This window comes from Gadus chalcogrammus, chromosome 1, assembly GCF_026213295.1.
Source record: "Gadus chalcogrammus isolate NIFS_2021 chromosome 1, NIFS_Gcha_1.0, whole genome shotgun sequence".
NCBI classification, from domain to species: Eukaryota; Metazoa; Chordata; class Actinopteri; order Gadiformes; family Gadidae; genus Gadus; species Gadus chalcogrammus.
The window spans coordinates 5,930,935-5,956,761 of NC_079412.1; the positions used below are offsets into that span (position 1 = coordinate 5,930,935).

The window sequence follows — 25,827 nt, forward strand, 5'->3', positions numbered from 1 at the left end:
GGGACTGAGCACAGTTTGAACATGTCTAATTACTTTTGGTTGTCTCAAGGATGTGTGTGTGTATGTGTGTGTGTTTGTGTGTGTAAAGGCATTATTTTCTCATAAACTCTTCCCTTTGTTTATCTATCTTGTCATTAATTGTTTTGCTTTTGCTGTTTCACAATAAGAGGATTACTACTTACAGAATATGCATAACTAAATTGTGGTTAGGGTTAGGGCTAGGGTGAGGCTACTTCCTTGTCTACTCTCTCTGCTGCAGCTTATTTAATAAAAAATGAAAAGAAAAATGAACACCTTTTGTCTCAACCACACAGCTCTAGATACACATCATGCATGTTTTTAAGGGAACAATACATTGTGTCTCCATTGGTTTAGCAGACTATATGCAACATTATTTGAAGCACAGTATTCATGCAGTATTTTATCCATCATGTCAGCAAGTGCTGTCAGATTTACATAAAATTGGGGCATGCTACTTAGCTGAACAAGGAGAATAAAGGGGTCCCCTAATTATGAGAGCAATTATCCAACACAGGATTTTTCCCACCAATAACACACCTGGGTACAAATTGCACTATGCAAAAGTAAGCCTCTAGCCTTGAATTTTAGCTTTAACTACTTTACGGCAAATAAATAAATATATATATATATATATATATATATATATATATATATATATATATATATATATACATATATATTGGTATTTCCTATGCTGACACATTTAAGACTGCATAAGCCTATCTATTACGGTTTGCGTGTACGTTCTGGATATGTGTGCGTATGCATGTGAGTGTGTATGCTATGAGTGACGCCACCAAATGGTGTTTGGTTTCCTCGCCGGCTTTAATGGCAGTCATACATCAACGTCCGAGTGTCTGCTACCACGGTGGGGAGAAACACAGGCCCAAGGAACAGTTAATGATTACAGTTTGCTAAACGGGAAATAGAGATATGCATCAAGAGTCCTGAGAAGCCCAGAGGAAAGAAGAATGTAGCACTTCCGCTTCCCTCCCTTTTTTCCCGGACTAGCATTTAAATGGCCTTATAGTGCAGACAGAGGGAACACTATTAAGAGACGGAAGAAGAACTGGGACATCTGCACATGGCCAGGCAAACAGAGCCCTTTATTAGTGCAGTCACATTATTCATCATTCATACACAAACACATTCTCAAGTCAGAACTGTCTTGAAAACATGATAAACAATATCTGGGTTATTATTTCCTGAACAGCAAATTAATACTATCATCAAATCAAGATGATAGTATTAAATAAACTGTTTACCGAGAAAGGAAAATAGGCTGCAAAACAATAGAAAAAAATGATGCTGTGGTGCCCTTTAGCACAATTATTCCTGGCATACCGTTCGCCATCAGGCTGTACCCCATCAGGCTGTACCCCTCAAGCTGTATCATATCAGGCTGTATCAGGCTGATTCCATAAGGCTTTACCCCATCAGGCTGTATCATGCTGTATCCATCAGGCTGTATCCATCATGCTGTATCCTATCAGGCTGTATCATGCTGTATCCATCGGGCTGTATCCCGTCATGCTGTATCCTATCACGTTGTATCCATCATGCTGTATCCATCATGCTGTATCCTATCAGGCTGTATCATGCTGTATCCATCAGGCTGTATCATGCTGTATCCATCAGGCTGTATCATGCTGTATCCATCGGGCTGTATCCCGTCATGCTGTATCCCGTCATGCTGTATCCTATCACGTTGTATCCATCATGCGGTATCCATCGGGCTGTATCCCGTCATGCTGTATCCTATCACATTGTACCCATCAGGCTGTACCCATCAGGCCATTTCCCTGCAGCCACCCAAAAGGTCAATTTATAAGATATTCTGCCTACACCTTGGTACGTGAATAGTGTTACGAGTCTTCAAACGTTTTTTCGTAAGTCATAACTACAGTGGCCTTGACCTGTCAAATAAACAGCACATCCCAACGTTTTTTTTAATTCAACAGTCACCAGCAAATTATCGGATGAATACAAAAATCACAACTCAAATGCAAAAGCCACTACAAAACCAAAGTCAGTGTCAACGGATGTTGACACTGACTTCGGAGCGGCTTTAAGTGCCTACATATGTGGATGTCTTATTACAGATTACAATGTAGGGGTTTGGTCCTTTGCATTCTGAACAGCATTCTGAGTTTGTTTGGCAACAACATCATACTTTGTTCGGTGCCTATAAGCCTAGCAAAATAAAGAGGTAACTTTTCAATGATTACGATTTTTATCAATAAGGCTTAAGCTATCCTGTTGTTCTTTCCGAACATAATCTCATAGGAAAAACGTATGAGATTATGGCTGTACAAACCTGTACAACCAATCAAATAACTTTAATAAACCAAATGCCAAGAAAACACAGTTGAGCCTTCAGGACTGATAAAAGGCTTTGTTGGATACTCAATCACTGATTGATTACGGCATTCTACTGTTTGTTATTTCTGCAAAGCAGACAGCTGCTATGAATAACAGACACTGTCCATGGATATTATTTCTAACCGTATAATCAAATGGACAATTTATTTTAGCTGAAGCAATAAAATCATATTTGTATCAATAAAATAAAAATAAAATTCAGCCAGCCAGCAAATAATGGCTTGGATGCTGTGGATTTGACTTATTTACACATCATTGTTGAATAGTCGATTCTGATCAGAAGCAGATTCAGAATCAGAATCAGGATCAGAATGAAGTTTATTTTGCAAAGCTTCCACAGAATGAAAAACAAGGAATTTGACTTGGCTAAAAAAAGATGGCTAGTCTTGTCAGGGACCTAATAAATAAGTCATAATAAGTAAAAACAAGTGCTGGCATGTTGGAGAGGGGGGCGGTGTGTGTGTGTGTGTGTGTGTGTGTGTGTGTGTGTGTGTGTGTGTGTGTGTGTGTGTGTGTGTGTGTGTGTGTGTGTGTGTGTGTGTGTGTGTGTGTGTGTGTGTGTGGGTGGCGGTGAGGAGGGTTATGCCTTGTTCAGAAGGCTGACTGCGCAGGGGAAAACACTGTTCTTGTGGCGGGAGGTCCTGATGGAATGCAGCCCCCTGCCGGTGGGGAGTGTCTGAATAACACTGTCCGGGATGGGAGGGGACGTCCACCTTAGGGTCCTGGAGGGGTGCAGGCTGCACAGCGCGGCCAGGCTGCAGCCAGTCACCCTCTCAGCAGTGCGGACGATGCGCTGCAGTCTTCCCTTGTCCCTAGCTTTGGCAGCTGGGTACCAGACTGAGATGGAGGAGGTGAGGATTCAAGATTCAAGAAAACTTTATTCATCCCCAGGGGGCAATTAAAGGTAAGGCACATAGAGCAGACATAACAACAATGACAAACACGACTAAAAATAGATAAATAACTAAATAAATAAATAAGTTATGGAAACATAAAAACAAAAACAGATATCTGCCAAGAATGTACATAAAATAAACTTAACATAAATGTGCAATGGGGTAGATAGACAGGAAATATATATATATATATGGTTCACAGCAAATTCCACTTTAACAGTGCTATGTGCTATGTGCAAATGTGCACAAATGTGGAATGTCAGTGTGTGTGTGTGTGTGTGTGTGTGTGTGTGTGTGTGTGTGTGTGTGTGTGTGCGCGCGCGTGCGTGCGTGCGTGCGTGCGTGCGTGCGTGCGTGCGTGCGTGCGATCCTCTGGTGGGTGCTTTCTTGGTGAGACCTGATATTTGATTCCCACTTTAGGTCACGGGAGATGACTGTGCCCAGGAAGCGAAATGATTCGCCAGTGTTCACCGGGGAACCATGAAGCAAGATTGGGGCTAGTGCTGCTGGAGACTTTCTGTAGTCCACCACCGTCTCCACTTATTTTGATTTGTCAATTACGGCATTCAGCAGTCTGTTATTTCTAGACCAGATCAATGCCATAAAATATACTCTAAATGGAGGCTAATTCTAACCTTAGAATCGAAAAGACCTTGCTTTAGAAGAAGCAATACAAATTTGTTTTAAATAACACAATATTTTTGTGTTCTTTATTTTTAGTCAGATAATAGGTTTTTTTAGGAAGTTGCTATATAATAAGCGGGATAATGTAAAGCCAGCTGGTCGTTATAGAGAAACAAACCGTGATAGGTTGATGCAAGTCCCTGACATGATGCGGTGAGGATCTCAATCCCCCCAAAGGTGAACATCATCCCATAATGATCTCTGAAACCAAAGGTGGACCAAGTTCACCACATCTCGTGATTGGGTGAGATAAGGTTATGATGCCAAACATTTGTTTATAAGGTAATGCAGCACAATCCACCATTAGAAGTTATCTCAGTATGTTGTGTACAAGGTTACAGAAGTACACAAAAGGTGGATAAATAAACATACAAATATATGACTCCAAATCATAAAAAATATTTCCATTATTTCCAAGCCACCCATTCATGCCAGGGGATTAGTTCCTATCGTACAATGGATTTCTGCCGCAGATGGCATTTTCAAACTCAGTTTGCGTATTTCATCTATCAGCATGAAACTGCATAGCATTTGTTAATGCATAGCATTAACAAACAGACATCGCCAAACATAAAATTGTTTGCATGATAAAATGACAGGACATTCTTTCATGTTACCCCTAATCAAACAAAAAGGAGGCTTCAGAAAAGGACGACACAAACAGGAACAGCAGTATTCAACTAGGTTTTATTTTCACCATGGGACCTCCATGTGTTGATCATTAAATACGTACTTACACTATTTACAGTCAAGAGACAATTTACATGGTTTGGTTACATGCATTGTCGGATTAAAAATAAAAAAATAAAAACCCAAAATGTACTGGACAAACATAATCAAAGCTGTACATACATTTACAGTCTTAATGGAGGAAGTTTTCAGTGCAATAAAAGGCACATATGACCTTCGACCGTGCTTAACGTCCCAAGAGCTCATAGTTCACATATACCTGCTACCCAAGTGACCTCACTTCTAGCCACACAAACACACACACACGCAAAATCATTTTCTGCGACAGCAGGGCAAAGAAATTTGTGCACTTGTGGTTCTTCAACCGAGCACCCGAGCACACAGTCCCCTCATGAACAACGCTTGGCTGTGTTTCAGATGCGTTCCCCCGCTCTGCAGTGCAGTGCCCTGCAGGGGGATCTGCGCGTTGGTTTTGAAGGTCATTCCATCAGCCAAACTGGTCGAATAAGCAGAGAAGATGATGGCCGAATAATATGATCCGTACTCCAGGCGGAATTGGAATCTATTTAAAATTCCAGCAACGACAGTGAATCCTACATTTTTGCACCACCTCTACAAGTCCTCCTTACCTTTATGTGTTGAGGCCATTTATACCTTTGGCCTATGGCTGTGGCCTCATTCCTGCTGCTCAGATGCTTGTACTACTGGGGTTAAGGAACTCAAAATCTCATTAGTCACATGATCCCCGGCTCGCCCGCTGATTGGATGGCTGAGTCGGTTTGGTAATATTAACATGAGGTGTGCGTCTAAGCGGTAGCCATAGCCATTGATAGCTCAAATGAAGCCGAATAGCATTAATTGAGACCAAATCCTACAACAATGTGCTTGAGCTATTGGAAATATTTTCACACTCAGATTGTATGTAAAGCATTGTATTCACCAAACCAATAACTCATCCACAAAACAGTCCACAAAAATGCCAAAATTCCAGTATAGGTTTGATTTGTGATAAACACAATGGTCATCACAAACTCTGTAAACTCGAGAGGCAAGTCTCGACTTTGGACTGTGTGCCTGTGAAACAGTGCTAGGACTGATAAGCAGGATTCGATAGCAAGTAGGCTACTTTATGTCTGCCAGCTACATTGTTAAACATGACAACATCTCTCCCTAGATTGAAACACAGGGGATACATTTATATACAGAAGATCAGCACAAGGGAAGGGGTTGACATTGGCAGAGCTAGAAGCTCATTAAGACAAGTCTGGACAAACAATCTCCATATTTCGTTTGTGTGTGCATAGATGAATACGGAATAACACATTCTGGGAGGGATACTAGGGGCGGGGATTCTTGTGGAGAATAGCAGCCAGCCAGAGACGTTAAGCCAATGGGATGTAAGCGCACGCAGAAGGGGGCACACACACTAGAGACCCCTATGCATAGCACTGAGGATGCACAAGCATCTGCTTCTGGAGGGTTTTTGAACAAAACATGTTCCAGTCAACATGGAGCCATTAAGAAGTACCTAGGATTACTACTTAATCACAGTACAACAAAATCACAGTGGGGAAAAAAGAGAAAATAACCTCATAAAACTCTGCCATGTTTGTGAGGTCTGAGTCCAAACGGTAAGCTGGAGCGCTATAGCAACCGGGCTAAACTGGAGGACTGGAAGCCAAGCGCGTTTAAGAAGAGCGCGAGTGGAAAAACCCTCGAGTGAAAAGCCAAATTAGCCAAATTAGAAATCCTAAATACAATTCAGTAAGAAAATTGAATTGAATACCGAAGTTAAGTATTGGAAGGGTTCAAGGGAACAAACCAGGATGGGAGAGATTAAAAAAGGGGTCTGCATGATTTAAACACAAACAATGAATGATTGAATACAATAACGGGAGCACAAAGCAATGAAAAAAAAAAACACATTGAAATTATAATAAAAATAAAGAAATAAAAATAAGCATTTGGTTAAATTCATATGAGCTACATACATTTTCTGAAATGTCAAAAATTATTTTGGCTAAAACAACCATCTTACAATTCATTCCTGAGTGATAGAACATTTTTCTCATTCAAACACACACACACACACACACACACACACACACACACACACACACACACACACCAGATCAAACATGTCAAAGGCTGTATATGCAGCTACCTATACAGAGACATTGCATTGTATACGGAGCTCCTGTCAAAAATTGTTAGAATGTAACACTTAGTTGGACTACTTAATGTGTTCCCGCGTCAAGTTTACCATGTGCAGTTCACTACTTCTGTGTGTGTGTGTGTGTTTGTGTTTGGTACAACGGCCAACCATATGTACCAGTAATGTTAATATAGGATAAGATCCAAGCAGCTCATGATGCGTCAGTCATTAATCCAGTGAGGGAAGCAAACAGAACTCACCACCACTGAAAACATGAGGAAACACTCTGCTTAACAGCAGCCAATAGAGAGATAACAGATCAAACCTTTAATTCTAGACTTGTTACTTTTGCGAGCAGTCTGTGCGAGTGTGTGTGGTATCTTTGCTTGTGTGTAATGCACTTCTGTGTGTGTTCTTGGAGAGTGAATAAATATAGCTCAATGGACTCTAAACAAAGCTGTAGTACGAAGAGCTAATTCGCAATCCAAGAATGGAAATGATCAACATCCTCCAATAAGGCTCTGTGCGAGTGTATGTGTGGTGTGCGTGTGTGTGTATCCGTGGACGCTTGCATGCGTGCTAGAGCACCTGCTTATTTATGTGTGCGTGTGTTTGTTTGAGCCAGATAGACAGCCTTGCTCAAACAACAAAAAAACGAATTCATCAATTGAAAGGTTCTCTGTCATGTCGCAGCGGAAAATAATAATCAGGACATTTAAAGAAGAAATCCCTCCTCACTCTCAGACTATTTTTAGCGCTTCAAACGGCTGCCGCAGGCAGAGCGGGAAGAGCACCAATTAATGTGCTTCTTCCTCCTCTCTCTCCCTGGGAAGAGGAGTGACTGGTGGGGAGGTGAAGGCTCCAGCAGGGCTCGGCAGTTTGATGCTGGTGATAAGGCTGGGGGATGTGGGTGTGTGTGGGTACTGGGGGCTCCCTCTCTCCCTTGTCCCGGAGCTAGGCTGTCCCTAAAGTACTTGGATCACAAGTATTGCAGAGTGTGTGAGTTTGTGTGGGCGTAATGTGTTGGGGATGTGTTGCATTATGTTTAGTTTCCGCTGAAGTAAGCAGTGCAGATATAAATACACAGTATGGAGAGGCGCTGGTGGACATGCTCTGTGCCAGGTCAGTGGTGGGCAGACCCAGGGGGCCCACCCAGGGGGGCCACCCAGGGCCTATTGGCAACATAAATTAACAGGTCGGAAAAGCAAAGCAGTCAGTTATTCTCAGAAACCCATAAATAGGTGCCGGCTCAGCTTTCTTCTAAACAAAAAAAATAAAACAATTGAGGTAGGGAAGGACAAAACAAAATGGCAGTAAATGAAGATGGAGGTGGGAGGGTGGAGTAGTGTCAGTGGTGTAGACTGACAGGAGAGAGAGTGGAGAGTGGATTACAAAAAAAAAAAATACAAAAAGACAAATGAGGAGCAAAACCATGAAGTACAGGGACCCTGACCCATGCATGTTTGTTTTCTACCATCAATCTTAACTTTCGATTTTTTCATCTCATTTCAGTGATGGTTTATTCAGGAGCATCCTGTCCACGGTGGGTCCACCACAGCCAGCGCGGAGGATGGATGCTACCTATTGGAAGGCCAGCTGTCATCCAGTCTGATCCATGACTCATGACTTAGAAGAGAAGGACCAACAGTTGAACGTCCAGTCTTTGGCCAGGATGGGGGGACCGGGATGGTGAGGGAGTTTCAGTCAGTAGGATCAGGAATCATGACAATCAATGTCATTCTAGAACAAGTCTTAATAAATATACACACAGGAAGATGTCTCTGAGCAGCACTCTATTGTCATGTTTTGTTTCTGTTTTCATCTCTTGACAAATAAACAGAAGGACACTTTTTCTTTTTTTCTTTCCAGATGGATCTTGGAGGACCGGGAAAAGACGCATCGACCGGGTGTTTCTCTGGCCGAGGAAACTGGCAACAGATATTGGCACTTGGCACTTTAAGATTGGCAGATCAAACGGAGAAAACAACACAAAAAACAGCAGATGTGGTCCAACATATTGCATGTCTCTTTTTCATTTTTTTTCTCTAAGTGACGAACGGATAAATTAGTTTGTTAGCGTCTTTCAGGTCCAGCCCACCCCCCCCCCCCCCTGTGTAGGAGACGGTTGCAGGTCAGAGGTCAAAGCTACAGTCAATCCGTCCCCCAACGCGATCCACTGATCCTTCAGATCTTCTTCCTCGCCTTCGATTGCCAGATCTTCACCCTCATGTCGCTTCAGAGACCAGGTAGAGAGAAGTCATTGTGTTATTTCTTAGAAAGACACAAACACACTTAGACACAATGTACTGTACACACACACACACACACACACACACACACACACACACACACACACACACACACACACACACACACACACACACACACACACACACACACAGGCAACACTGGTGTCTGATTTATGAAAGTTATGACATCCATTTCCTTTAAACTGTTAAACAACTCTTATGGTATAAGGAACTCCTTGGCAAAGTGTACACGATAATCAAAGCTGTACATTCTCTATATTCTATAGAATGAAGAGGATCATTAGGATCCTTAGGATAAGTCACTGCATCAAGAGGGCTTTGTTATCGCTGCGTCTCAGAGCAGCCCAGAGTTGGCTCATAACGATATAAACCACGACACCTTGACCTGGTCAAATCAATTAGGTCAAACAAGCGTTTATGGAAATAAATGAAGCCCCAGGCCAGCGTCCACTGGGACACAATGGAGATGGTTAACTCAGCGTGAAGAGGTGTAATACATTTGGGAAAAAAAACGTCTGGAAGCTGCTGTGAACAGAAAGGCGTCCCTTGTATGTAGCTGATATGTGCTGGTGATTTATTTATGGAAAGACACACCAAACTGAGGACAACAGAGATTTAAAGAAACCCAGGGAGAAATGAAGAGCGAAAAGATGAAAAAAATCGAACAGAACCAGGGATGGTAAAGCCAACAGCGAGGGGAAATGAGAAAAAATATCTGGATGAAAAAGGAGGATATACTGAGGCGGTGAGGGATCAGCAGGGTGACTAGAAGGAGGATGGTTAGTGTGAAGTACCAGAGGAAGGAGGAGGGGGTTGGTGAGACACTCAGGGGAGACTGGTGGCTCGGCCCTTGATGGCCAGCACCCGGCGAGGGAGACAGGGAGTCAGGCCCGGGACGTAGCTCCACAGCTTCACCCTGCAGTCACTGGTGGGGGGGGAGGGGGGGAGGGGGGGAGGGGAGGGGAGGAGAAGAGTTATGTGGAGAGGAGAGATAATAGGTGAGGAGAGGAAAGTGGCGGATGGGTAGGTGGAGAACAGCAGAGGGAATTGGTGGGTGTAGAAGGAGAGGAACAGTTCAGGTGACAGGGCTCAACCAGAAGAAGAAAGGAGAGCAGAGCATGAGAGCGAAACACTACAGAGAGAGCGAGAGAGAGCGAGCGAGAGAGAGCGAGAGAGAGAGAGCGAGAGAGCGAGAGAGAGAGAGAGAGAGAGAGAGAGAGAGAGCGAGCGAACGAGAGAACGAGAGAGAGAACGAGAGAAAGAGAGAGCGAGAGAGCAAGAGAGAGAGAAAGGGAGGGAGAGAGAGAGAGAGAGAGAGAGAGAGAGAGAGAGAGAGAGAGAGAGAATTTAATTGACAGTAAGGAATAGAGCAACGATCGAGATGAAAGAAAGACGAGAGGAGAAACGCACAACAGACGGGTGCGTGTAGAAGGGGGAGTCGGCAGACACATTTTCATTATGCTGAGGACGACTGAATGAGAATGTGAATTATCAAACGCAGGCTTGTGCTGAGAGCAGAGAGAAGAGAGAAGAGGGAGGGTGGTGGCAAGAGGGTGGTGGCACACATCCATTATCTCACCTCCTCTAATGGAGGCACGGCCACAACAAAACACTTGTCAGATAATACAGAGAAAGAAAATAGGATCTGATCTGGAGAAGGCACCGGTACCAGCGGGTGAGCACCAGACCACCGCCCTGCTGCTGGAACCGGCAGAGGTGAGGCATTACCGCCATGTTGTTATGAAAATATCAAGATCGGAGGCAGAAACATCATGAACACCACTATTAGCCCCCCGGCAGCGCTGTGGAGCCAAACACCGCCCACCCTCCATCTCCAGCTCGCAGAGGGGTGGACCACACACACACACACACACACACACACACACACACACACACACACACACACACACACACACACACACACACACACACACACACACACACACACACACACACACACAAATGGACAGAAACACAGGTGGCATAGATGGACAGACGGATCAGAAGGCTGACATACCCACAGACAGACAGAGGGACAGAAAGACAGACAGAAAGGCTGACTAAACAGATAAACAGACAGACCAGTTACAGTTACAGTTAGGGCATTTAGCAGAAGCGACTTACATCGGTTAATACACACATTGACACACCAACGGCAGAGTCAACCATGCAAGGTGACAGCCAGCTCGTCAGGAGCAATTAGGGTTGAGTGTCTTGCTCAGGGACACGTCAACACTGCTGGGGATCGAACTAGCAACCTTTCAACCTTTCAGACCGACAGACATATCCAGATAGACTGACATACACAAAGACAGAAAGACTGACAGACAGACAGACTGACTCACCCAGACAGAAAGATTGACTTACATACCAGCAGAGTGACTGACAGATGGACAGAAAAAATTGAAAGATGGACAAGTCTACGGACTGCCATACCACCAGCCAGCCAGACAGACAGACAGACACACAGAGAGACAGACAGACCTGCAAACCAATAGACAGACCACCATACAGACAAAAAGACAGAGAGAGTTGGCAGACAGACAGTCAGTCAGACCGCCTAACAGACAGACAGACAGACAGACAGACAGACAGACAGACAGACAGACAGACAGACAGACAGACAGACAGACAGACAGACAGACAGACAGACAGACAGACAGACAGACAGGGGGCATAACCCTAACCCTTTATCCATAGCAAAGTATAACGAGGACATTGTAGGGGGTGTGTGTGAATGAAGGCTGGTTTTTGCAGCCTCACTTGGCCGAGTCTGATGGTCACCTGTGGCATATTGAGTTATCAGTGTGCACAGGTAAGACCAGTTTTCCTTTAGGGCAGCATGGGGCCTCATGGGTCATTTTCTACAACATTTGCAATTTTGAAGGAGCCAAGAAAAGTCACCTAGATGGAATGAGGCAGCCAGCTAGGTGGTGTGTAGAAAGTGACCTTGACATATATCTGTAGACAGTATGTACCACATTCATAACCTGATCAATAGATGCATCCATAGATTTGTCGTGAGACGCTTAGTTCCTCTGACCTGGACGCCGTGAAGATGTGCCTGGAGTTGGTGCAGATAGCGTTGATGGGACTGTCATGACCTTTGACCTCGCCTATAGGGGTGAAGTTCTCCACGTTCCACACCTTCAGCATGCCCCCCCGGCAGGCACTGAGCAGCATGGGGCGACCGGGCACATACGCCAGGGCACACACCCAGTCCTTGTGGGCGTTGGGGATTTGCTGTAGGGGACGAGAACAAAGACTGTAAAACAAACGGACGCACCGCCGTGACGTCAGCCACTGGTTTACACATCACAAAAATATATATATACACTATTTTATTTTTTTATATACAAACATTGGTAGTCAAGGGTTTGTTGTTAAGGACTTAACTGTACAGTGCTGGGGGAAACACTGGGTTTTGTATTATTAGATGAAATCTAATAAGACATTTTTCACCAATAGCCCATTAGAGGAACTACATGTTAGTCGCTTCTGCCTAACTAAACATTTATAGCATAGCTTCAAATGAAGGACTATTTAATGTAAACTGCCTGTGTTCGCTTTGAATTGCATTTGTTTGCCTGAAAGCAATTGTCTATTAATAAACTGAGTGGGACAACATGGTGGGTGGAGAATTGTTTCTTCATCAGATCCTATGGAGGAGTTTGACTTTGAAGACCAGTAATAATATTAATGGAGAGGATTCTACTGTGAACTCTAGGATTTGTATTTTATTTAGAATTCTAGTCTACTAATAATATCTACTAATAAAGAAGGTAACGAGACTATTAATAATATCCCATGGAGAAGGTTCTGAGACCAGTAATAATATAATATAGAAAAGGTTCTGAGACAAGTCATATGGAATGTTCTGAGACTAGTAATAATATCAAATAGAGAAGTTTCTGAGACTAGTAATTATATTCTATAGAGAAGGTTCTCCTTCGAAAGCAAAGCCTTCCAATGATTTTAATTAGTAAGTGGAATTAGTATTTGACAGACCACCACCTTGGCCAGACGTTTGTGCTTTCTAATTGTATTTTTAGCCAGGATAAAGAGAACTCTGTTCCAGACAATGCCAGTTCTCGTTTAGGCACCTCAATTGGCATGGTAACCATAACACTGTTGTGCTAGATTAGCACATGTTTGCTTTTAAAAGGCACCTAGCAAAAAGTGTGACAGAAAAGGACCACCTACAGACATTAATAAAGGGTTTGATTTATGTATGTTTCGACCTGCTGGCTGTCACACATGGATATCTTATAATTGTATATAATGATGGCTGCCGATGTTGTTTGCAAGATTATCCTGCACATTATTAAACATGTTAAATATTTAGGATCCGATATCCTGTAGTATGAGGGGAACCCCAACACACAGGCCGAGGTTGCAGGCAATTGATTGTCATGTGGGAAAGACGATAGCCAATTAGGAGCCACGCTGACATAACATTATACCAACAATTCATCAAGTAACCATGGCTTCGGAAATTAAGGCACAGCCTGTAGTGGTAAAATGTTCAGAAGAAACGATTGTTCCTGACTGTCGTCCACCATGCTTGGCGAGATTTCGGATTTTGAAAATCGGAACTTGGTGGTTGGAATGGAATCAGTTATTGTGTGGAGTGCTGTGTTGGCAAAGTCGTTCCCTTCCACACACTAAACGACTAAAACAGTTACATTTATCTTAATTTATCGAAATGTGTGTGGTCTCTCACATTTTCTAAATTAGAAATTTGATCGAGTGTGTACCAAGCATGAACAACCTTTAAATCATTAAATTGATCCATTTCCCTTTGCCGCAAGGACAACAAAGGCATCTTATTCTGCAAAAGAATTACTATGATTTGGAAGAATGTACATTATTACATTAATAGCGATCTTTTGTTTTGTGAGTAGTTAGTTGTGATCAACACCACTGTACAAAACATTTAGATATTACTTTTAATTGTTTTGTTATTTCAAAAGTATCCCTTATAAATTTAAACATATTTTTTTATATGGACATATAAAGAGATATTCATTCTGTGGCTTAGTCAACACATTTGCAAAACGGAATCACACACAGAACCTCACGTTTTAACTGATTATTCTAATTTGCTTTTAATTACATGTAATTTACGCACGTAACATACAATTCGTCATCTTTATTGCTAAAAATATCCAAACACGCACGGACACACAAACGCGCGGGTGCACACACACACACACACACACACACACACACACACACACGTTGTGCTATGACATTGGTTTGGTACAGAAATCCCAAGCAACAATGCATTTTTATTTAGCAACAAAGGCGTCATGCTGCTAGCTCTGTGCTAATAGGAGTAGATTTAGCACAGCTCCCGCCCAGCTGTCTGCCATTGTCTCTGTTGAAACCTGCTCACGGTTACCTCCTACTACTAGCCTGCAGTCCTCGCCCACGACATCTAAAAACAGCATGCGCACACAGACATAATCCCACATGCACACACAAAGTCTCAGACACACACACACACACACACTCTCTTTACTACACATTAAATTAAACATATTGAGCCTGCTTGCTGAGAACTCTAAAGCTATTTCCAGTCACAGTTCTAACAACACACAAAACAACAAACATGCGACTATCTCTGGAGAGGAACCACTAACCCAGTACCACACTCAACACACCTGTGTGAGCTCCTGCTGCTCCAGGTCCCACTTCTTGATGCCGTTGTCTCGGGACCCGCTGAACAGCACGTCTCCCTGCACGGCCAGGCACTCGATGCCGTCGTAATGGGGGGGCTCAAAGTTATGGGCCGGGCCTACGTTACCCAGAGTGCCTTCTGCTACGTCAAACACCTGCGAAAGAGGAAAAGACAAAGGGGTGGTAGAGCAATCAGATGTGCATAACGGGCTGTCACACTCTGATTACAGAAAAGGAGGTTCGGTTTGACATACATTGATCGAATTACAAGTAGGGTTGAGCACCGAAACTGGGTTCCAGTGGGGAACCGGTTCCGACGTAAACGGTTGTAACGAGATCGAATAAGAACGCACCTTTCGGTTCCTCATAACGGTGCCTGACGTTTTTAACGCCCCCTGCCCCGCCCCCATGGCGCCTACTTGCGTTAGTGCCGGGTGCTATACCGGTTCACACTGAATAACGGTGTGTATTTTCGTTAGGATATGATTTTTTTTATACAAACCGCCAAAAAGAGTGTGTCACGGCTTTCAAACAATAAACCATAAAGCCTATGGGCGCCTCGAGACTCGGGACAGACTTGTCAACGCGCTGTGGCATCGCTTACTTGAGGTCGTTTTGATTGAAGGCCGGCAGGTTGTAGTGGGTGAACGTGAATGAACGTGTGTGAGTGTGTGTGTTGCGAGCGAATGTAATTTTAAAGTAAAAAACAAACAACCTCAAAGCCGATGCATGCATCCAAAACTTTCTGTTCAAAACCAAATAAACAAATCAAAAACAGAGTCGTTATTCGCTTCAAATACTTTTTCTTTTTCTGAGTTATATTACTTAATATGACTTTGGCAGTAATGTTGCGCCATGATGCGTGCCTGCCTGCTTTCAGCGGGTAATTAATATTATTTGTAATTATTTTTTAAAAAGATATTTATCAGTCACAGCACACACAGCAGCCTCTTCGGGTAAGTCGAGTAATTTAATGCCAACCGTAAATCTTGCATATCAAGTAGGCCAGCAAACACTGTTGCCATTCAACTCGGTGTCCGCTGACTTTCTGCTTAATGTGAAACTCATAACAAGTCGTGCATGTATGCAAGTGTTTGCCGTTTTGTTTTTTTAAGTACCGGTTCAAGAACCGTTTTAGCACCGGAACCGTTTGAAAAGTACCGAGGCACCGGTATTGGATAAAACCCAAACGATACCCAACCCTAATTATAAGTTGGAAAGCGTGGCTTCCAGGAGCACATAGAAACATCAAGAAAATTATAGTAGTGCCTGCTTTTATTGTTGTTGCTGTTTTGCAGCAACTTGGTTAGTTTGGCGCGTCCTGCCAACTGTCTCCTCTATGTGTTCCTTGAGACGCATTGGCTGAATGAGCACGCCCCAGTCCAGCTCACTGGTTTCCAATGGAAACATTTGTTAGGGGAGGGGCCATGCACCCTATCCTGCGGCGTGTTTCTGCAGAGGTTTCACGCGTCTAGGTTGAAATTATTCTAAACAAGCCATAAGGTTCTGGGCCAGGGCTGATGGTGTGTGTTTTCAGGTTGTCATGCTCAAAAACACAGATTCGACCCAGCGACGCACATCGTTTCAAACCATGCATCATGTTAACATGCCTTTTCGGAACATAAAGTCATTAATTAACGGTTTATGTCTACATATATTTTTTCCCAAGGTATTCGTATTTTTTGGTACTGAACAATTATTGATTATTGTATTGATGGGTCGCAGTGCGTATCAATCCTGGAACTGTGGACCTTGTACAGTACCGCAACAAATACAAATCACACACAAGAGTGGGTACGCGTGTGTGTGTGTGCGTCATTCCAAACGTGTGTGTGTCATTCCATACGTTTGTTTCTTTCTTTCTTTGTGTTTGTGTGTGTGCGTGACTGTGTGTTGGTGTGTGTGTGTGTGTGTGTGTGTGTGTGTGTGTGTGTGTGTGACTGTGGGTCAGACCTTGACGTAGTGGTCCTTGGAGCCGGTGATGACCTGGTCCTTGCCCTTGAGGGGCTGCCCCACAGTGAGACACATGACAGAGCCGATGTGCCCCGTCAACCTCCCGATGGCCTGCATCCTGGACAGACACACATGCAAGCACACATGCAAAGAGTCACACACGTTACACACACACACACACAGACACACAAAAACAAGCACGCACACAGAGACTCACAAACACACACAGAAACACGCATTACATGCACACCACACACAGACACACAAAAACAAGCACGCACACAGAGATTCCCACACGCACACCCACAGAGATACACACACAAGACATTCTTGGTCATAAAAAAAGGGTGAAGCACTTAAGGTCCAACTAAAACAGAGCTCAATATGTCTCATTCGATAGATCCGCTGCAGAAGTAAAAACCAAAGCGGTCCACATAGATCTGTCAACAGTTTGTTTTGTTTTTAAAGGTCCCATGACATGCCACCAGATGTGTGTGTGATACGCCTTACAAGCCGGTTTGAAAATGGGGATCTTATGACATCACAAGTGGTTGTGTCCACCTAGATGTGTGCTGGATAGAGCAGTCTACCAGCCTACCCAGTGGACTGTAGCAAACGTTGCCCTTCTATCCGTCACACACTAGGTGGACATGCCCACTTGTGATGTCATAAGAGCCAGATTTCCAAAACGGCTTGTAAGGCTAATCCCACTCACACCTGGTGGCATGTCATGGGTCCTTTAAGGTCTTCAGTTCTGTAAAAAGCCCAGCGATGCATTAAGGCCACTCTGTGTTTTTACTCCAATCGATTTCCAACTTCAAAAGAAAAGCTCTTCACGCTCAGGATTTGGTGTGTTCAGACGCACAGGGATTAGGATCAAGGGGGGGGGGGGAACAAACACCCCCTCATCCCTGTTGTGTGAGGGACGCCTCGGTGAGAATACAGCCCGGCTGCTGTATAAAGCACACAGTGAGTTCTTCAGGGAGCGAGAGGAGGAGCGTACCTAGTGAGGTCCCAGATACGGACAGCGTTCCCCGCCGCGGCGTACAGCACCGTGCCGGAGGGGTTGAGGGCGATCTGGTTTATCTGGTACTCGCCTTGGGCAAAGGTGATGGTGCGCGTGGTGGTGCCCGCGCACGCGTCGCCCGCCACCACCTGCCCTGAGGAGCTGGAGAGGGAAGAGCCACACACACCACAGGTTGTTTATAGGGTTGAGGGAGGGGGGGGGGCACAGGAATAAGAACCCTGGTTTGGTTTGGTGTTTGTCTGTCTGTCTGTCTGTCTGTCTGTCTGTCTGTCTGTCTGTCTGTCTGTCTGTCTGTCTGTCTGTCTGTCTGTCTGTCTGTCTGTCTGCCTGTCTGTCGGTGTGCGTGCCTTCGGGGTCATTCTTCTCAGCAGAGAAGGATGAGAGCCAATAAACCGTATTATTACAGCGCAGAGGGCGATTGGTCGCGTAATATGCTTTGGTTCATTCAAATTTCGTGTTTCACAGTTTTCCTTGATATTTCTATTCCATTCATATTTTCATCCATATTAATGTGCACGGTGAATGTGAGTTGAATCCCTTTAGTTCATTAATTGACTGCTGATTCAAACACTTTTTTTAATGAAAAATGTTAATGAAATGTTTAAACGATTAACGATGGATGGGGGTTTCTGTTGGAAGTGGCACACAAAGCCACAGCGGGTTACCCGCTCCAGCTAACGCTTTGAAATTAAACTCAAAGTGCTTTTTAGCTCACCCATGCAGTTCCCCAAAGGGGAAGCCTTGCAGAAGTTCTCCACTTACGTGAGCGTGCGGACACATTTGGCGTTGTCCCGGATGTCCCAGACCTTGATGTAGGAGGTGGAGACGGAGAAGAGCAGGCCGGAGGAGGAGCAGTACCTGACCGAAACCACGTTGTTTGGGTGTCCCTTCAGAGTGACCAACTCCTGGCCTGTCCCAAGGTTCCACAGCTTGCACGTACGATCTGCAGGGACAGGAAGGAAAGCTTTAGAGGGGGGCGGGGGGCAGGATAGCCTAGTGGTAAAAAGAGCAAGGTAGGTATTTCTGTGACCAAACCCATATAAAATATATATAGACATATACTAAAACTAAAACCGAGGCAGAGAAAGGCTACATAAAAGATTGTAAGGTTTAAAGTAGTATAGCCAAAGGCTTTTTCTCAAAAGATAGGTTTTCAAGCCTTTTTTTAATAATCTGCAGTCTGTGCCCTTAAATGGTCGGTGAGACTGTTCCACAGACTGGGAACAGCTGTGCAGAAGGCGCGGTTGCCCGTGGATGGAGCTTTGTCCTCCGAGGCTGGAGGAGGTTTGCCTGTCAAGAGCGGAGATTGCGTGAGGAGGAATGGGGGGGTGATGAGTTTTGTGAGTCAGAGGGGGGCAGTGCCATGGAGGCACTGGTGGGACAGCAAGGAGACTTTGAATTCAATCCTGTACAGGACAGGAAGCCTATGAAGGGATTTGAGGACAGGTGTGATGTGGTCGTTCTTCCGCACCCTCATCAGGATCCTGGCAGTACAGTTCTGGATGTACTGCAGCCGTTGAATGTTCTTGCTGGGGATCCCGAAGAGAAGTGGGTTGCAGTAGTCGAGCCTGGAGGAGACAAAGGCGTGGACAAGTTTTTCGGCATCAGGGAGAGTGATTTTGGGGCTTTTGCAATCTTCCTGAGATAGAAAAAGGAGGTCTTTCAAAGATGTTTAATGTGGGCCTTAAAGGTCATGTGAGGGTCCATTCTGACACCGAGGTTAGTGCCTGAGGATGAAAGGTGGATGTCGTGGCGGGAGACGGTGATGCTGGTGATAGTGGATGACCGGGTCTGGTGTGGGGTGCAAACAAGAATGGCCTCCGTTTTTGAGCTGTTAAGTTGCAGGAAGTTAGCCGTCATCCACACCTTTATGTCTTCCAGGCAGGTGTTGATAGTGCTGCAGAGGGAGTTGGTTTGGTTCTGATGTAGAGTTTGGGGTCATCAGCGTAGCAGTGGAAAGATATTCCATGCCGGCTGATGACATGACCAAGGGGGAGGATGTACAGAGTGAAGAGGATTGGGCCAAGGACTGATCCTTGAGGGGCACCACAGGTGAAAGAGTGCGTGTCTGACTTGCAGCACCTCCCAGGAACACATACTCTGTACTCCTATTTGTGAGATACAATGTCAACCAGGCCAGGGTAATGTCAGAGGGTCCGATGGAGGAGTGGAGGTGGTGTAGAAGGATGCGGTGGTACACGGTGTCAAATGTTGTGGTGAGGTCGAGAAGGATGAGAAGTGATGCCAGTGATGCCAGTGAGAAAGCATCAGCAGTCATCAGCAGGTCATTGGTGACCCTGACCAGAGCAGTAACAGTACTGTGGCCAGAGCGGAAACCAGACTGGAACTAGTACAGACTGTTTAATATTAGGTGGTTGTTGAGTTGGGCAGAAACTAGAAACGCTTTCCAACACCTTTGATAGGAAAGTGAGGTTGGAGATGGGGCGGTTTTGGTACTTCGAGGTCAAGGCTGGGCTTTTTGAGTGGTGGCTTGATGACAACAGTTTTCCAGAGATGTGGGGACATGGCCGGACCGGAGGAAGTGGTTGATGATTTTGGTGATCATCAGACTTATTGCAGAGGATCGACTTTTTATCAGGGCTAAGGTAAACGGGTCCAGGGCACAGGTGGAGGCTTCATCTTCCTTAAGATGTCTTCAAACTCATGTTATGTGATGCCTGTGAAACACCAGAGGGGCTGAGTAGTCCCGGACTGGGCATCAGGGGATGTGACTGGAAATGCAGGGAGAGCGGGGGGGCTGGAGAGAAGGGGGGTTGGGGAGGCAGGGGGGTTGGAGAGAGGGGAGGGAGTGTGGTGTGGGGGGCTGGAGAGAAGGGAGCGGAAGCCTTTCTTCAACTTTCGTTTTGAAGAAAGAGATGAAGCTGTTGCACCGCTCCTGTGTGGTGTCTGAGTGTAGGGGGGGGCTGAGGTTTGAGGAGATGAATAATGGTTGAGGTACCACGGCTATTGTTGAAGATGTGGGAGTAGAACCAGGACCGTGTGTCACTGAGGGACTTGCTGTAGGCCTTCTGATGTGACCGGTAGGCTCGTTTTTGAACAGTGAGTCTCGAGTCCTTGAACGCCGTTTAAGGACACGCCCCGTTCTCTTCAGTAGCCGCAGCTTACTGGTGTACCAGGGGGCTGAGCATGTGAAGGTGACAGTTCTGGTCTTCACTGGGTCATGGTGGTCCAGGAGGGGGCTGTGTGATGAATTGTAGAGATCCAACGGATTCAGTGACTGAGTTGGCAGTGGGGAGATGGCGGAGGTCAGTAGTCAGGGTGAATGGCTTGATGTTTTTAAGGTTCCTGAAACTGATTTGTCTGTCTGGCTTATTGAGGGGGGACAGGGTGGGTAGCTCCATTGAGATGAACTTATGGTCGTACACGCCCAGATCGTGCATCGAGAGATTGCTGATGGGGTTGGAGTTGAGGTACAACCAATCAAGAGTTGGCCTCTGGAGTGTGTTGGGACATTGACGTGTAGAGTGAGTTTGAGACCGTCAGGAAGATTCAGATACAGAGTAGGAAGAGCGGTTGTTAACATGAATATTAAAATCACCGAGTGTGATGATATTCCCTGGGGTTGTGCAGAGTGTGGTGAGGAGGTCATGTACCTCGGGGATGAAGGCTGGATTCGGTTTGGGGGGGCCAGTAAATCAGGAGAAATGTAATGGAAAGTGGCGGTTTGCATATGATGCAAGGCCTTCAAAAAAGGGAGTGAACCGGCAGGGACATGGGGGACAACCCAAAGTCTCCCTGGTGCACAACGGCAAGGCCACCACCGTGCAGGGTTTGCTAAGGTAGGTGTAGCCAGAGAACACGCTTCATTAAGACCATGGTAGACCTCATGAAGTGTATCTCCTTGTTGGTGATGTGGTCATGAATTAAATATGTGTTGTTATTGAGGGATTGTTCTAAAAAGAGTTACATTTTAACGGGGTGCTGGGGTGGTCTTGCCGCAGTGTCTCCGTAGGGGCCGGAGTAGGCTGTGACCCACTCCATGTTTTCTGTCCTGGTTAGAGTGAAATAGCCTGGTGGTGACAGTGCTCTGATGACGTGTCTGTTGTCCGACGAGCGTCCAGATGAATGCACTGCTCAGACTGCTGGTGGTAATCAAAGTTTCTGCATGTATTCCGGTGGGCATAACGGGGGCGACGCAGAAGTCCGAGTTCATTTACGATGGGGATGTTAAGTCCAGGAGCGATTGCGGAGTGGAGTTTGCGTAGTTGTGAGCAGGAAAAACTGAACACCATGCCAACCAAGGACGGATGCCACCTAACTGAGTGTTCACATCAAACGCGACGGGGCGAAACGACTCCATACAGGGTCAACGTACAGATGCGAATCAGGCAACTTTTTTCTCTAGAAAAACTTGATTAAGTTTGGCGGTTGGAGCCCCGTGGCGGTGGTGCCCCGATGGTGGTGCCTGATGGTGGTGCACCGGCGGGCTCCGGCGGGAGACAATCCTGGGCAACCCCCACTACGATTCTCGTTGTGGAAGTACCGGGAGTCCGCAAACGGCAACAATCCCTTTCTCTTCCATTTCGGGGTTCAGTCTGTACTTCAGATTGACACGGAAGTGAAAGAACAGAGACGTCGGAGAACCCGATGCAGTCGTTTGAGATTCATAGCATCATCTGGAGGCGCACACAGCTTTTGGCCATGATAATGTAATGTATAATATGATATTATTTAGATATAGAGCTCCAGGACTCCCGCCGGAGCACCCGAAATATTTACAGAACACGGCCAAAAGCTGGGTGCGCCTCTACATGATATCATGATTTCGATCCATTGCGATACATCCACTGTAAACACTAGCACATGGTACCGTGGCCGCAAGCTGCTCAGGGCCACATCCCCACCCCCCTTGACCCGCCTCTCTCCTCCTCATTAGCATTTAAAGATACAGACACAGAAACGGCACGTTTGTGGAAAGCTCTTTGTGGGACTGGCTTGTAGTGGCTGTAATTCTGCACCAAGGCTGAATTTCTTGAACGTCTTCAAACACTGCTTTAGGGGAACATTAACACCCATATCAAAGCAACAATAAAGTAGCATGCCATGGGACCTTTAAACATGTTGATCCCTCCTTCCACCCCACCGAGGAGTCTCATTGGCCGACCGTACTGCCATTCATGCATATTTTTTAATTTGTTTCTAAGGTGACATTTGACCTTTCGACCCGGTGAAGAGCAGCTCGTCGGTGGCATCCAGGCAGAGCACGGGCTTGGAGTGACCCTCCGCCACGGACAGGCACTGCAGGGGGGCGCTGCGGCCGCCCTTCACCCCCCCGATGGGGACGATCGACCCTCTGCAGAAACACACACACACACACACACACACATGAGGAGGTTTCTCCACAACATGGTGCACTCGGAGGGGTGCAAGGCACAGGCCGGTCACAAACATGCACAAAAGAGACGATTTCACAAATGGTAGAAATAATTATAAGTGAGGCTCTGTGGGGATACAATAAACCATAAGATACTTCAAAATCATTATGAAAGCCAGCGTCAACACGCAGGCATCCACACACACACACACACACACACGTATGTTTTTACACAATGACACAGTATATAGTTATACAGCAATATAGATGACGACTTGTGGCTTATGTTTTCATTTTGTGCTTTTTCGCCCGTCCTCTTCTCCCTCGGCCTCGTCTGGAGAGAGGAGCCATTATGTTGGGTGAGGAAGGATCAACCAAGGGAGCTGTATGTGCAAAAGCTGCCCACTTCAGCCTTTCTAACACACACACACACAGCCGAACGCCAATGCTCCCTGCTGTCCAGCTGACAGAGTCTGACAGAGGGCTGCAGGCACTTAGAGAGCAGTCAGCAGAGCGAGAGAGCGAGGCAAAGGGAGAGACAGGCAGAGCGAGAGAGTGAGGCAGAGCGAGAGAAGAGAGAGAGGAATGTGGAGGAAAATGTATCCCTGGTGGCTTCCGTAATAACAATTAAGGGTGTGTTTGATAGGGAGTTTGAGGGTAGGCAGGGGAAAAAAAATAGAACGAGAAAGAGAGACAGAGAGAATAAGAGAACAAGGGAGAGAGGGAGAGAATGAGAGAAAGTGAAAGAGAGGTCAGGAAGGGAGGGAGGGGATGGTGGGAAGATACAGGGAAGAAGAGAGGGAGTGGGTCTTGCTTATAGAACAGGATACGCTTCTGAGTGAGTGACCAAGAGGAAAAAGAGGGGGAGCAGAGAGCAAGTGCAAGACAGTGGGAGAGAAGTAGAAGAGGGAGGAGATGAGGAGAGAGCCAGAACGAGAGAGGAGGAGCAGGACAGTTTGCTTTGCTAGAATAATGTGTTGGCATATTGTCAAAGTTGCCAGAGAGATTTTCTTTCTCCTACCGGTGTCAGAACGCTGCATGACATCTTCAACCTCAACCTCAACAAGCTCTACCAGCGCATCGTTAAACCACCCGGAGACAAAGACACATCAGGCACGTTCCCACGCGTCTTATGAAGAAATTCAAATTAAAAGGGACGAGAATGGTGTTTGTGACAGCCACAGACTTTTAAAGCCCAACCATACCACAGCCATAGCTTAACAAACAAGTGATGGAACCCATCCTTGTTTCATAGAACAGCTCAGTGTGGAGCTGTAACCATGTTGTTTCATCTTTCACAGCTCAAGCCTCGAAAGAAAAGATATATTGTTCAATAGAGTGATCTGATTGGCTGTATAATGTTTGGATATTAGGGTTATCAAAGTGAGGAGGCTTCCCCTTTGATACAGGCAAGATTGCAGCTGACAGCAGAATTATTATGGATTCAGGATCAATCAAAGGAGAAAGGATTGTCGAATTATGGTAGAGAGGGACGGGAAAGAGAGAGAGAGACAGAGAGAGAGAGAGAGACAGAATCAGAGTAAGAGGATATATAGAGAAAGAGGAGACATGGGAGGGAGAAAGGTAGAGAGGAATAGAGGAGAGAAAGAGACAGAAGGGAGAGATAGCTAGAGAGAGGGATAGAGTAGAGAGAGAGGTACGAGTAGATGGGATGCGAGTGTAGCCTGGTGTTAATGATATGGTGGAAAGGAGGATGGGCAGCGTTTGAGCGCGAGACACACACAACCTAGGGGTCAATCATCTTCACCCCGGGCTGCCATGAACTGGTCTCTGGAGGCGGCATGGTTAAAGCATCTGACCAGCATTGTGGATAATGTTGGCTTGTAAAGCAACCCTTTTGTGTTCACTTCAACTCAATCGTTACATTATCTTTGGTCATTCTTTTCAGCTGTGTCTGTGTAGCATCGTGTTGCTCAACTTCTAATATGAGAGCGACCTGAATGCATTATAGATAATGATAGACTGATTTTTTCATATCAATCTATCTATTTTCATGAGGCATTTTCAGTGTGTTAGGTAGAATAGATTTGATACAGATTGAGTGAGTGTGTGGTCTGCTATGCAAGGAGTTGACGTGTGTGTGTGTGTGTGTGTGTGTGTGTGTGTGTGTGTGTGTGTGTGTGTGTGTGTGTGTGTGTGTGTGTGTGTGTGTGTGTGTGTGTGTGTGTGTGTGTGTGTGTGTGGTTGAATACTGTACATGTGTGAGAGGTAGAATAAAGGGACATTGTTCCTCCCAGCCCAGATGGGATTTGGCACAGTGGCTGCAGATCCTTTGTGATTCTCCTCAGCCACCCCCCCTGGGTAAGAACTCCATCCCCCCCTCTGCAGGGGGGGATGGAGTTCTTACACGCCTCCCTTTTCACAAGGAGCCATAGAAATGTGTCCCCACATGGGTCGGATGGAGAGTTGTAAGAGCTGAATGAAAGCATGCGATAGTTATATATTAAACACAGATTAATATTGGAAAATGACCACGTCCATTTTTTTTTTTAGCAATGTCGACTTAGCCTTAGTGGAAAGGGATGAAGAATTTATTTTCTGTCCACATTTCATTTGGTTATCATCTTCTCTTGTTTGATCTGGATGGTTCTGTTCTGCTTTAATACAGAACCCCCCCTTCTGGGATTTATAAAGCCGCCTCTGCTCTTCTGTCTCATCAAACCGCAGTGAGGCTCATGCAGGCCTATCATCATGTACAATGAGAAATGCAC

At 45.4% G+C, this 25,827-nt stretch overlaps 1 protein-coding gene across 5 annotated transcripts in view; it reads right to left on the reverse strand.

Moving 5' to 3' along the window:
* Nucleotides 1–4,024: 4,024 nt before the first annotated feature.
* Nucleotides 4,025–25,827, reverse strand: part of kif21b (kinesin family member 21B) — a 63,987-nt gene continuing 42,184 nt past the window's right edge. For 4 of the 5 annotated variants that reach the window (XM_056582125.1, XM_056582293.1, XM_056582210.1 and 1 more), the window contains 7 exons: nucleotides 22,938–23,074; nucleotides 18,523–18,703; nucleotides 17,737–17,901; nucleotides 16,734–16,851; nucleotides 14,765–14,935; nucleotides 12,142–12,341; nucleotides 4,025–9,061 (listed from right to left, as the gene is read on the reverse strand). In XM_056582125.1, the coding sequence (XP_056438100.1) occupies nucleotides 9,013–9,061; nucleotides 12,142–12,341; nucleotides 14,765–14,935; nucleotides 16,734–16,851; nucleotides 17,737–17,901; nucleotides 18,523–18,703; nucleotides 22,938–23,074 (1,021 nt within the window). In that variant the 3' untranslated portion in view covers nucleotides 4,025–9,012. Of the gene's footprint in view, nucleotides 9,062–9,892; nucleotides 10,024–12,141; nucleotides 12,342–14,764; nucleotides 14,936–16,733; nucleotides 16,852–17,736; nucleotides 17,902–18,522; nucleotides 18,704–22,937; nucleotides 23,075–25,827 lie in introns of all 5 variants that reach the window. The other variant, XM_056582372.1, reaches the window with a different exon arrangement.